At 43.1% G+C, this 14,018-nt stretch overlaps 1 protein-coding gene across 3 annotated transcripts in view; it reads left to right on the top strand.

The window, feature by feature from the left end:
* The window catches only part of ARHGAP26 (Rho GTPase activating protein 26), a 324,497-nt gene that overhangs the window by 176,664 nt on the left and 133,815 nt on the right, over nucleotides 1-14,018 (top strand). For all 3 annotated transcript variants that reach the window (XM_030573096.1, XM_030573098.1, XM_030573099.1), the window contains exons 13-14: nucleotides 5,026-5,091; nucleotides 6,398-6,472. In XM_030573096.1, coding sequence (XP_030428956.1) covers nucleotides 5,026-5,091; nucleotides 6,398-6,472 — 141 coding nt within the window. The remainder of the gene's footprint in view (nucleotides 1-5,025; nucleotides 5,092-6,397; nucleotides 6,473-14,018) is intronic.

The raw sequence follows: 14,018 nt of genomic DNA on the forward strand, positions 1-14,018 counted from the left end.
GCCCCCAACTCCTGTCTACAGCTCACTGTGCTAGCTCAAAATGCAACTGACTGATGACTGGTCTACACTACATGGGGGGATCTATCTAAGTTATGCAACTTCAGCTACATGAATAATGTAGCTGAAGTTGACATACTTAGATCTACTTACTGCGGTGTCTTCACTGTGGTGTGTCGACGGGAGGACCAACCCCCACTGGATCGATCGCTGCCCGTCGATCCGGCTGGTAGTTTAGACAAGCCCTAAGTCACATGCACGCATTCTACCACCACTCCCAAGCCATCAGATGTTAGCAAGCAGAATCTAAATGGAAGAATTGACTGCTGACCTGGGGGAAATCTAGCTAAAGCCTCGTGCTGCAGATCGCAGAGCTGCCTAGGGAGAATGGTGTGGGTGTTAAGGATCACGGCATTGTTCCAGATGCAGCTATGATCTGTCATCTCTGAGCTAAGTCAGTGAGTAAACAAGAGAGATAAAAAGAAGCTTCTGTGAGGGAGAGTGGAAATCAAGCTTTTTATGGTGCTCATTAAAAGTCAAGTTAAAGGATAAATAAGGCTGCCTGGATATTTATTTAATTAGATATTTCTGGAGAGCATAAGGCTACGAAGATTGCAAATAAATCCTTGACCTTTCCTGATCCAGAGCTCAACAAGGAGTCTAAAGAGCTGACTCAACGGCTTGGGGAGGCTTATGCTCTGTCATTTTCATCTGGAAGGATTGCTCCTGCTTCCTCACTCTGTCTTGGCAAACACTGTTGAAAGGTCTTGCTATGATCCCTTTAGCGGTAACTCAGTCAGTGCTGAGTGGTGTAGTGGACTTACGATGACTCTCCAGCAGTGGAAACAAATTGTGGGGTGGGGCAGGGGCGAGAGAGAATGCCCGATTGTAACCTGCACATGGAAGGAACTTAACTAAAGCTGCAGGAGAGCAGGGAAAGGTAGCACCTGGAGGGGACAAAGAGAATCCAGGGTAGGCCATACTGACGGCAAAAAACATTCCGAGCTAAATTTTGACCACTAATTTTGGGAGGCCCTTCTGAAAATCAGGCCCCTTTTGCAGTGTTCAGCAACTGAAATCCAAGGCACACCAAATCTCTAGTCGGGTACCCTGGTTTTGTTGGAACTGTTTAACATCAGCAATTTTTTTTTTTTTTTAATAAAGACTGTCAAAGTAGTAGTGGGCCTGCTATATCCAGTTTATTCTATATTGAGTACCCAAGGTTTGTGGAGTAGTGTGGCAGAAGAGGTCTGAAGTGGACTTAATAGCTTTGATCTGTTTTGATTTGGTCTATTGAATACCTAAACTAAAACACAGTACTCCAGAAAGTCTGTTGTCTGTTTCTGGGGAATAGTTGGGCTGTTAAAGGACGCATGAAGCAGTTAGCAAGACCTATAAAACTTCATAGCCATTATGCATGTCCTGTAACGTGAGCATTCTTTAACTTGTGTGTGTGTGTTGGCTCAGCATTTCAGCAGGTTTTCCCAGAAAAATAAATGTAGAGAAGTTGTATTGTCTTTGTTTCTCTTGCCATTCATCATGTAAGTAATGGTATCAGCACAGAACTTTAAAAACAAATGAGCAGATGACTTGGGGTGATGGGTAAAATTGACTAATGAGGGGCTTGCACCTTGCAATCTACGGACAACCAACAAACTGTCCCATGGTTGTGAATCAGCTGTGTGTTTGATGTGCTTTTTGAATTACAAAATGTCGGGGATGGGGTAAAGGCAAAATATTGCACTGCTCATGTTGTGAAGCTGCCATGATTCCTGGACTCTGAAACTTTTCTATTGGACCCTAGAAATAGTACTGTTTTGTGTCTTTGATGTTTTTTGTGTAGGAGGAAATAAAATCAGCTGTTTTATAAATAATACTTTTCTCTGCTCTAGCTTCCTGCATCCAAAGACCATAAATTGCTTTAAAATATTAATGAATTCAGTTTCACAACACTTCTGTGAGGCACTATTGGGAAGTATTCTATTGCCCATTTCACAGATGGGAAAACTGAGGCACAGGGCGATTAAATGACTTGCCCAAAATCTGTGTAGAGTTGGGAATAAATCCCATTTCTCTTGACTTCTCATTGCTGTAAACACTAGATCATGCTTCCTATGTAATGGAACTTTTAGTTGGTACTTAAAGTTCTTCATGCTCTTGAATGCACTTTGAGTGTGCTTTCTGCATATTTCTCAAATCTTTGCAAATAAAAGAAGTAATTTTCCTTGACAAATAGTTGACTGCAGGCAGTGTGCCCCACGTACTGATTGAGAGCTTACTAAGGGATAAATATTCCCTCAGGATCCCCTCAGGTATTTGGGTACAAGTATTAGTAACTTGTTTAAATTAAATTTGAAATACTGCAACAGGAGGAGTTAATTGAGTGTTATATTCCATTACTATGAAATTTTTAGATCTTATTCTCAGGCTCAAGGGTTGGATCCCTTCAGGACATCCTAATTTGCACAGAATAAATATTTCATTAACGCTAATAGAAGAAAGGGCTCTGCTTCCACTGTGCAAATCTGCAAAGTAAGGAAGAAAATATGTTGTATTGTGTGCGGTCCACAAGGGGAAAAAACTTTTTACTTGGGCATTTTACAGTCTGCGACTCAAAAGCATTTCTCTGAATAGTATAATGCCCTTAGGATGCAAGGTGGCTCCTCAGGGGAATGGGTTAGTTTTTGTCTAAGGTTGGAGTCCTGCCTGGGTCAGTCATGACTACAGTTGGCTGTGTCCTCTCCTAGACAGTGAAGGAGAACCAACCAGTCACACTGCAAGATCTCTCCTGCTGATTTATGTCACAGGTTCTCAAACTTTTTTTTTATAGCGTGGGCCATATCTCAGTAGATTGTCTTGTGGAAACATCTCTGCCTCTGTGATTGCTTGAACCTTTCGTCTCCCTAGGTCAACTCACAATGCGTGCTTACCATATTAGGGGAAGTATTATGTAGTGTCTTTAAGGTGATAAGTGTTTTGTCCTCTTTGAGCAACATCTACTTTTATTCTAAATGTAATCTTTCAGCACCATGCGACTTTTTGGATTACTACCAACGGCACAGTGGGCCATGAGTTTGGAAAACATTGCTTTAAAGAGTTTCAAACCCTTCAGCAATTCATACACATACCCCCTGTTCCCTTCTTCCATTGCTAAAGGACTCCATCCCTCCAGTCTCTCTTCACTGGGTAACACTCACTGCTATGTACCTTTGCCTCCCGTTTTACATCCTCCTTCCATTCTCCCTTCATCCCCACTCCTATTTTTCTACTCCAACCTCTTCCAGTTGTTTTCTTCCAGTCTCCCCTTGGTCACTTTTCTTCCTTCTCCAGTTGCTTATTTAGCGCATTTTGTGGGGCATCCATCAAAATGCACCAACCTATCATACAATTAAAAAAAACAAGAAACAAAAACAAGCAGCAAATGTGTCATAAACAGATGGTTAAGGGTTAATGTCTCTTTTACCTGTAAAGGGTTAACTAGCTCAGTAAACCTGGAACACCTGACCAGAGGACCAATCAGGAGACAAGATACTTTCAAACTCGGTGGAGGGAAGCCTTTGTTTGTGCTTTTTGGGTTTTTCTTTGTTCTCCCTGGGTTCTGAGAGGGACCAGGCATGTATACAGACTCTCCAATTTTTTTAAACAGCCTCTTCTGTTCAATTTAGTAAGTACCAGTTAGAAAGGCAGTTCAGTCTTTTGATTGTTTTCTTTATTTGCAAATGTGTATTTTGCTGGAGGGATTGTATCTCTGTTTGCTGCAACTTGTATTTGTGCTGGAGGGAGGATTCTCTCTAGTGTCTAAGCTGAAAGACCCTGTAACATTTTCCATCTTGATTTTACAGAGACAATTTTTACTTTTTTCCTTTCTTTTATTAAAAGCTTTTCTTTTTAAGAACCTGATGGATTTTTTTTTCATTTCTTGTGTAAGACCCAAGGGGAGGGGGTCTGCACTCACCAGGGAATTGGTGGGAGAAAGGAGAGAAGGGGGGAGGAAAAGCCTGATTTCTCTCTGTGTTAGGATCACTGTCTGTCTCTCTCAGGGAGAGTCTGAGAGGGGGAGAGAGAAGGGGGGGAAGGTGAATTTCCTCTCTGTTTTAAGATTCAAGGAGTTGAATCACAGGGATCTCCCAGTGTTACCCAGGGAGGGGAGAATCTGGGAGGAAGAAAGGAGGGGGAATGGTTTATTTCCCTTTTGTTGTGAGACCCAAGGGGTTTTGGGTCTTGGGGTCCCCAGGGAAGGGTTTGGGGGCCAGAAAGTGCCCCAAAACACTATATTTTTGGGTGGTGGCAGCTTTATCATTTCTAAGCTAGTAACTAAGCTTAGAGGGGTTCATACAGGTACCCCATCTTTTGGACGCTAATGTTCAGAGTGGGGAATCATACCTTGACAACGTGAAATTCAGTCCCCCGACATATCTAGGCAGACAGAAGTCTGACACAGGAGGAAACCCTCAAGGTAAAGTCACCCCTCCAGCAACAGCGATCATGTTTCAGCTGGTTGGAGGTTAGGAAGGAAATCACTGATGTAGGAGATGAAGTAGGGGACTTGTGGAATGTTTAGAAACTGGTCATCTGAAATGATGTGGCTTGTGGCAAACGAGAGACTGACAGACCTCCCAGCCAGAAGTGCCATACAGGAGAAGGCATCCTGGTCCTGAGTGAATGCAGTGAACACTCACAAACCTGCATCTCTGCAGGGACCTGGAACTAGAATTAGAGGGTATGCTGCAGGTCAAGATTGAAGTGCACTGGCAAAGCTGTGGGTAGGTCCAGGATTGGAACAGCCATGGGGATTTGAAATGAGATGTATGATCAGTGTCATGTACTTCCCTGCATTGTTCCTGAAGAAAGCTAGTGCGTTAGTCTCTCTCTTTTGTGGACACCAAATTTATCCCCCCAAATTATTTTTTAAAAAGCAATACAGTATCTGTTTTGGTCTCAGAGATGATTCTGCTGGATGAATGGAGTGCTTATGGTGAAATCATCCTCACTGCTAGGTGTTTAATCAATTTTTTTCTTTCCTTTCAGCTGCCCAGTTGGATAATATTGGATTTAGCATTATCAGGAAATGCATAAATGCTGTCGAAACAAGAGGTATAGTAGTTCACCAGATGGTTTTGTTTCTAGGGAAGGTCTTGCATCAGTTTTTAGCACGGTCAGTGCTTACCTTCTCTTTCTGTGCACAGAAATGATTTATTAACCCTCAGAGACTCATGTTTGATATACCTCATTATAGGCTGGCACAGATGCCCTAGCTGGCCATGTCCTTTAGCTTGAATAACTGGAGAACACAGGTGTTAAGCAAATATCAAGAACAGAAGGCTAAACAAAGAAATGTTGGGCTAGATTTTAAAAATTAGGAGCGGAATTTAATTTGAAATCTAATTTTGGGTATAATTTAACGTTCATAAACAAATATGAATTTTATTCTTAATACCCCTGTAAGGTAGAGAAATGTCACCCCCATTTTCAGGTGGGGTAGGCACAGGTAAGAGAAAGTGACTTGCTCACGGTCGCACAGGAAATCTGTGACTGATCCATATTTGAACCCAGGTCTCCCAAGTCCCAGCCCATTGCTCTCCATCCTACCTGTGAGAGAATTCAGAACATTGGGTGTTGTTGGGAACTGAGTATTTGCCAAACTGCAGTGCTGCGGAGGCTCCAATCCTAAAGACATAGAGTATGCGGTGGTTACTAAAGAGCTGCAGACTGATGAAGTTTTGCAACACCCTAAATGAAGATAAATAGTTTGCATAATTGAGATTTTCCTGCTGTCCATGGTACAAACTCTGTTCAGATAACATGCTGGCTGTGATTAAAACCCTGGTTCAAAAAGGGGGCGGCACAAACAAAGCCAACACATTTATTTAGACCTGCAGAGATCAAAATGTCCTCAACTCTCATTCCCTTCAGTAAATCTGGAGGGATTTTTAGCTCCAGTTAGTCAGGTCCTTTATTATTTGTTTCTGTACTACCATAAGCCTCACTCTGGATCAGAATCACATTGTGCTACACACTCTACTGGCATATACAAAGACACAGTCCCTGACCAGCATTTCTTAGCATCAGACTCCTCAACCCAGCCACAAACATGTTGCCGATCAAATGATATTTGTTTCTGGTGCTTCTATGCTTTCCTGTTGTCCACTAGCGTGGCGAACAGGCACCACCATCCTCTGATTCCTGAGCTGATCAGGAGACAACACTTTGTAATAAATACATAAAAACCTAGATGTCAAAACCAAATCTCAACCGTTTCTGTAACAGCCAGGCTGAGAGTGTTGCATGCAGCTGGTGAAAGCTTTAATTACTGCAGCTATTAGCAAAGCCAAGGAAATGAAAGAAATGTTAATAGTTCTTGTAACATTCCCCTAATTAAGTAACCTCTTTATTTTTCCAGGGATCAATGAGCAAGGGCTCTACCGAATTGTTGGAGTAAACTCCAGAGTTCAAAAGCTATTGAGTATCTTAATGGGTAAGTGCCTCAAATCTGCATTAGAGGGAAGCAGCTTATTACCAGCCCTGGTGACTGAGGCTTTTGTCCAGAACCTGGGGTGGGAATTCCACTTTGGGAAATGAATTCTCATTAGCATGTTCTGTGAGAGATCAGGAGAGTGCAGGGATCGGAACACTAGGAATTGTGTAGGGCATTCACTTTAAAGGGGCTTTTATTTCACCTGGTCTGTTGCTTGTGCCTCACTGGTATGCTTTGCAAATCTTAGCAGTCTTCCCAAATGCAGACTATAACCTTCAGAAAAATAGCTGAACGGTATGTTGTTTTTATTCCTATACCTGCCACATGCTCCCTCTCAAGTTTTGTGTCGATTTCATGTTGCTTATGGTTCTAGTTGCTCTCCCTTTAGACCTAATTTTCCTGTCCAGCTATGTTTACTGCTAGCAGCATTATTTTATCCCTGCCTGCCCACCCACCCTTTTCTTGCTATTAACTTTCCCCATAGGAGGTCATAAAAGAACCCTGTTGTCAGTCAGATTTCAACACAGCCATTCTAACAGTTGGTCAGAGTGTGAAGGGAATAGTGTAGATTAACTGGATGGGGATAGCAAGTGTGTGTGTTGGGCTTAGCTGCTCTGGAATTGTGGGGGGCAGTGACTGTTCCATGATTTCATCTGGTTTTTCAATAGACCCCTCTGGAAGAGCTTCTGTATCTGTAGATGAATGTGCTAAAGGGAAAGGCAAAAGGGGCTGACGTTTTTAGGGCTCTGTGTCTGTCTGACCAGCGAGGCTCAACCCAGTGTTTGAGAATGTCCACTTGAGACAGAGTCCTAGTCAGGTCTTCAGACGTCTCTCTCACCTCAGAAAGGTTTTGCCTGTGTGAAGTTCAAGGCTACTGTTCCTCTCTATGTGTATGCTGAACAGCCTGATGATGTGACACCATCTCCTGCCCAGTTTCTACTTTGTTCTAAGCTCCTCTGCATTGCAGTCTGCCTTTTGCTTTCACAATTCCATTGCTCTCACTGTGAAGAATGGAGAGCTACAAATCCTGAGTGTTTTGAACACTGAAGACAAGCACAACTGAATAGTGAGATACAGTACTTCAGAGGTCAGTGCAGCAGACCCAGCTGGGCCCCAAAATCTCACTTAATGTAGCGAGGTGGGGGGCATTGTCTCTCCACTCTGTGCTCCGCCACAAACCTCAGGGGTTGCAAGTCCCTCAATCCCATTCACATCCTATCAGTCAGCAGTCATGGCTGACCCGCATTTACTGCTGCTGTCCCTGCCAGCGTGTGGGAGTGACTCTTTGGAATCAAGGTAGGGACATTCCTCACTTCACTACCCACTGAAAGTCTGCTGTCTCAGGCCATCACCTGTGCCACATACCTCTGTTGCTGGTCCTGTTCATGTGGCAGTAGCTATGTACAACAGGAGCCAAAAAGTTTAAGGTTGATATATCTATGCAAAAGTGCAGCAGAACTTAGAACACATACAGCTGCTCACACAAGAGAGCAGTTCAGTGCTTTTTTTTCATCTGGAATCTGAAATGAAGCCATGACAGGAGGATGTTTCCACATGGGTTTCTGAAGAAGTAACCTGCTGTAAGCTGAAGCGTGTGGTTTTCAGCCCTGTTTCAATCAGATTTACATTTTCATGTATTGCTTTAGCTCTAATGACTCCATAGGGAAAAATAGCCACCCAGAGCGCCAAGGACTCTAGACATGCATGAAAAGAACACTTAAGAAAAGTTGTAAACAGCCAGTTAATGTGGTAGCATTCCAACCCCATCTCATGGTGTTTAGTGCCTGGTAGGCCCAATATGCATTAGTAGATGTCTCTAACTAGTAGATGTCTGTAACTGAATATTTAGTTATTTGTTCAGTGACTTACTGTCACATCCATCACTCATTGGAAAATCTGCTGTCTGTGGGACTACTGTGCGTTCTACCCTTTGGACTGCTGCTCTGTTCACCTTATATCCTCTCTTGGTTTCTCTCCCCCTTCTCAATCTTTGATCCTCCTCTGTTTTTTCCCCTCTGCATTTTCTCCTTGCAGCAATTCCAGTTTCCAACTCTGTGTACTTCATTCCCACCTCTATCTCCAGGCTAGCCACTAAAGTGATCAGTGATTAATTCGTTTAATGTTAACACTGAAATTTCGTAATTGTGCTTTAAAGTTGATAGTCCAGTGAGGCTAACAGGGGACCGAGGCAATCACACCTGCAAGTCATTGTTCCAGGCTCTCTGTGGACTAAGGCAGACACCACTGCATCTGTCACACTCTGTTCATATTTGGAAACCTATCTCTGCAGCCTTAAGGGCTATTGTTTTAGAGAAAGTTTATCATAGATTATGGAGAATCTGAATATGTCCTATGGGCCATGTAACTACATCATCTGGGCTGGATCTATCTCATGGGTCATACGTTTGCCAGCCTGGCTTAAAAAAGCATCAGGTACTGGCCACTGGCAAACATAAACTGCTACTTTGAGTACACCTACCGCACAATCTGATCAGATATGTGAGGACCTCTGGTTTTTTGTTTTGTTTTGGTTTTTAACCAGAATGTATAGTATTAAGAACTATCAAAGCATTTGGAATTATTGTCTGCACAGAGTGGGCTAAATCATGGCCTCGGTTCTGCTCTCTCAAATATATCTGTTCCAGTATAAGGTTCCCTGGCTGTAACAGATGGCTGGATTTGGTCCGTTGTGGGTTCTTTAGTGCTGAGAGGAATCAAAGGTTTTGGCCACCATCCAAAAGCATCTGAGGAAGTATTCACCCACGAGAGCTCATGCTCCAAAACGTCTGTTAGTCTATAAGGTGCCACAGGATTCTTTGCTGCTTTTACAGATCCAGACTAACACGGCTACCCCTCTGATACTTGACATCATCTCCTTAGTAGCTGAAGACACTCTGTCTTTGGCCTCATGCCACACAATGTGGTGATATAGTCAGTATTTGTGTCTTGCCTGCCATGTCTTCATTAGCTGCTGATGTCTGAAGCATAGTAATGAGCCCTAAGCTCGCTGGTGAGCTAGATGATTAGGGGTGTTACCCAAGTAGGTGTTACAAGGTCATTTATTTTAATCCCCGTGAGAGATCTTCAATATTGTTGTTGTCTGGCTGGAAAAGGGCATGTCCTGAACTCCTCCTATTAACAACAGAATCCAAGGGGAGTATCTTTGCTGAGTACCAGCCTCCAGGCAGACACAAGCTTTCTGTAAAGGGACTGCCGAACTGAGCTCTGCTTTTTCTCTCCCTCCTCATTCTCCATCTCCTTCCCCCTGCCTTTTTTAGGACTTAATACATTTAAAGTAAAAGCAACATCCTGCTCAAATGTTGACTGTTCAGATCAAAACCTCATGAGCTAAGGAGCCAGATTTTGCTTACAACTTCAGGTTTCCCTTATATTTAGAAATGAATGTGGTCAGCATTAGTGATTCACTTACAGATTAAATGGCAAGTGGATCAGGTTTCAGAGAGCAGTGATTGGTGTAAGTGGCACACTACTATGGAGGCCTTCAGAGTGACCCTTTTCTACAGAAGGTGCAATGTTGCTCTGTGCTCAGAGCTTGGAGATATTTGCAGATAGCACTTTGCATCTGCAGCAGCTGCATTAGACTCAAATACAGTACCTGCCACACTCTTGCTGTGGGACTTGTGTACCAAAGGCAAATGATTTGTTCCTCAGCTTCCCTGCTGGTGAAATGGCAAATACCTTCCTATCAGGGTTCTTTTGAGGCGTAATTCATCAACATGTGTAAAGTGTTTATATTACTTTAGCCCCTGCCATTAAATATCTCCAAAGTGTTACTTATTTATCAAGCACAGCTCTTTTTGAAGTATTATAGTAAGACATGCCCACAAACGCAGTAGAGTAATAGAACCAGCATGCAAATCTGTTCTTTAGAGGCGCCTTATTAAGACACATGGTGGAGTATAACATATTGAGTGATCCTGCTGATCCTTGCCAGTGTAGTCAGTGGTAAGTGAGATTTCCTATAGCCATTGGCCTTTATGATGAAATATGCTTATGGCTGTTTTTGAAACCATCTTAATGTCACCCAAGTGGTGATTAGAATTAGTACATGATTGTATTTATCATAGAGAAAGTGGTGAGCAATTGAAATAACAGCCGCGGTGACTGGTACTGTTCCCCTCCCCCTTACATCTCCCAGAAATTTACAAAAGACATTCTGCAACACTGGCTGCAGTACTTCTGGGAAAGATGTCATTGGATAGGCTAATCAGCATTTCAGACACCATCTGGAAGAATCAGCCTCTGGGGAGCAGCTGTGCCATTGTATGCAAACATCTAGCTGTATTTCCATCTGAGTGCTTGTTTTTTCCAGGGTTTAATCATTGTCATTTAACTTAACATCAAGCTGAAGGTTTGCGACCCCAGCTAACTTGATTCTCAGTGCCATGGGAGTTGTTTAGTTGAGTGGGCAGGCTCAGGATTGGAGATGATGCCTACAGTCCTCTCAGTCACCAATGCTATTGTCTACAAAAAAAACTCCAGAAACAAAACCCACATCCTGACTTCTGCTGATCATGGAATTTGTTGTTTGGGGCTGCCTTATTTTTCTTCCGATGACCACCACATGATTCTTTAAATCAAAATATCAGTCTCTGTCCATTTGTTAAGCTTATTCATAACAGCTCGGACACAGTGGAAGCTCCATGTTGTGGGATGTTTATGATTAGGCAGGACAAAACCCTAGTAAATGTGCACAGGAAAGGATCTTGCTCTGGCTGGTATGGTGGTGGGGGTGGACAAGTTGACCTCTTCCATGTCTGTTGTGATGAGGGGTTCATAGAAGAAGAAATGTTCATGCTTCTACTTCCCATTATTGTTCACATTCATCTTTGCTGTGTTTGTCTGAACTTACATCTTGCTGAGTCTTCTCTAAGTTGCTGAGTTGCTGATCTAAAAAACCTTTAACTTCTGCACATTGTGACCATATCAAGTTATTTTTAACCAATAAAAATTGTCTCCTTTTAAAAAGCAAGTCAGATGGCAAATCACACTGAAACTGATTAGGAAGGATTGTGTTAGTTTGTGTGATGTCTGTGTGACACACACTTGATTTTTGTCATTAATACAGAATCAATGTTTATCTTTTTCACTACCCCTTTTGATGTTTTTTTTTCTTTAAAATAAACCCATTGCCATTAAGGAACTCTTATTCTATACAAACTTTTAATTGCTTTCAAAATTGCACAGTTTTTACCTATAGTTTTAAAATTCAGGAACATAATATAAATGAGTGCAAAAAAAGTAACCATTGAGTTGAATCCAAGGAACGATAGAGGGTAATCAGCTGCACCCAGCAGCGTGCTATTTGGCTTTAGTAGTCATTATATGCTTCGGAATTCTATGTTTCCTGCAGACTGGCAGTCAAGCACTTTTTCAATTGCATCAAAAGGACCCGCTCCAGTTTTCACTGAGATCTATGGGAAGACTCCCATTGTCAGATCAGGCTCACTTTCTATTCTCCTGCATATCTGGGTTGTTTGCAGTCAGTGTCCCGAACTTGTAATCAAGGCCTAAGGTTTTATTTATCACTCTTCAATTAATATAGGAAAATAATATAGTCAAATTCACCTACCAATAGTTAAGAAATTGAGAATTAAATTAGACAGTAAATGAACTCAGAAATGGAATGTAAGCAAGCACAAAAGGAATGGGAAGTATGTACTTGTGCCTGCAACTTATTATGGCTTTCCCCTTCTCAAACAGTGGAGGAGCCAAGATCTTCACTCATTGTGCAGATTCCATATCTGAGTGTTTACCTGGGTTACCACTAGGGTTGCCAATTAATGCACATGTGATGGTGGTTTTTAGTGGCATTTGGTTTTAATTGTCAGTGACAGTTGTCATCATGATCTCTGGAACATGGACAGTTGTCTGCTAGGAACTGGACTGAAATGCCCTCTCACTTCATATAGGTCACCGAACAGCCAGCTGATGGTAACTGATTCGAGCAGTCGTTTAGCCCTGTAGCACTGCAGGATGTAAAAAATGATTCCTGCCTTTTTCAATGGTTATTTTACTGTAATGGCATTAGGATGTTTCACCAGAGCTTCCGCAGAAACTGATAAAATACTGCCTTAAATATTGTCTGACTGCAAACAGTGACTTCGAAACAGCCCTCGCTTCCTGATCTAGTTGGAGGTTTACAGAGATCAGAGAAGAGGCAGCATGACTCCAGGTTTCTGAGAGCACAACTTCCTCTGCAGTTGTTTCAGATCTTGGGTTTTGGAAGAAAACATCTTGCTGGCCAAAGCCTCATATTCACACTGTGCAGAACAGCTGCATGTGTTTTTGTTTGTTTGTTTGTTTGTTTCTTAAAGGGAATTTTAAAAAGAAATACACAAAGGGAGGGGAGGCCCACGGAGGAGATGAGGAGAAGGAGAGGAGTAAGTAGTGTTTAAAAATAGAAACAGAATGAATGAACAGCCTTCTTCACTCCAGATAGGTGCGCCATATTGAGCTCAAAACCCATTTTGGCCCCCATATGCTGTTGTGGTGTCAAGCCATAAAAGCCCCATAGCCAACCAGAGAATTCCCTTGGCAGAGACATTGTGAAGGCAGCAAAATGAATGCCCTATAAAGGCCAGTGTAGGGAGGTTGCCAGGGTCTGCAGATGGTGGGGGGTTAGGATGGTGCTGTGTACTATAGAGGTTCTCAGCAGATTGGGTTGAGTGCCTAAGTTACTTTGGGGGCCAATTCAGCTCCAGAAGCAGTCCAGGATTAGAAGGGTGCAAAATGACTTTAAGCCACTTACCTCCCCAGCCGCTCAACTCCTTCCACTCAATTGCAAAGTTTATATTGTGCCTCTACAAGGTGCAGGACAGAATCGCTCCCTGTGTTTCTACACTGCCGAGGAGCCAAGAGGGTCTCTACTGATTGCCTCTTATTTGAGCCCTCACGATGCCAAGTGTAGCAGCCTGTCTGGGCCACGCTTCCTCACAGAGCCTGGGAAAGCCTCTCCTGAAATTATCCAGCAGAGGGTGCAGAAGAGCCATTTACAGCTGTTCATTTACCTGTCCCCTGTGTGTGTGTGTGTGTGCGTGCGTGCCAAGCTGCTTCCACACTCTTCCTGGGCCCTGCTGGGGTGGGGGAGCCAAACCTGGCAGTCTCCATGAGTGGGCTGAGCAGGTTGTTAGGCCAGTGGAAACAGAGGCAGTCTCAGTGCTGAGGACCCAGAAGGAAAATAGCATTGCCAAATGTTCCCTGTGTGTTCAGGGCCTGATCTGGTGAGGTCTTAAGCCATGGAATAAGGAGCTGAGAGCACTCATCGGGATCTTGCATGATTGGGCTCTACAACCTCAGTTTCACTGCTGATTAAATTTTTGCTCTCTTTCATTGTGGGAATGCTTAACTGGCCAAACTGTATCAGAACCCTGAAGCAGGCTCTGTTAGTGCTATATGCAGCCAGCCCTAGGAGCTGCCAGTGGGGAAGGAGCATTCTTTTGGCAGGGAGGTAATAGTGGACAGTTGGTCTTTGTGGGCTGGAGGAAGGCAGCCATCCACAGCCTCAGTGGGTTCCCTCTGTGTG

Source organism: Gopherus evgoodei, chromosome 8, assembly GCF_007399415.2.
Source record: "Gopherus evgoodei ecotype Sinaloan lineage chromosome 8, rGopEvg1_v1.p, whole genome shotgun sequence".
NCBI classification, from domain to species: Eukaryota; Metazoa; Chordata; order Testudines; family Testudinidae; genus Gopherus; species Gopherus evgoodei.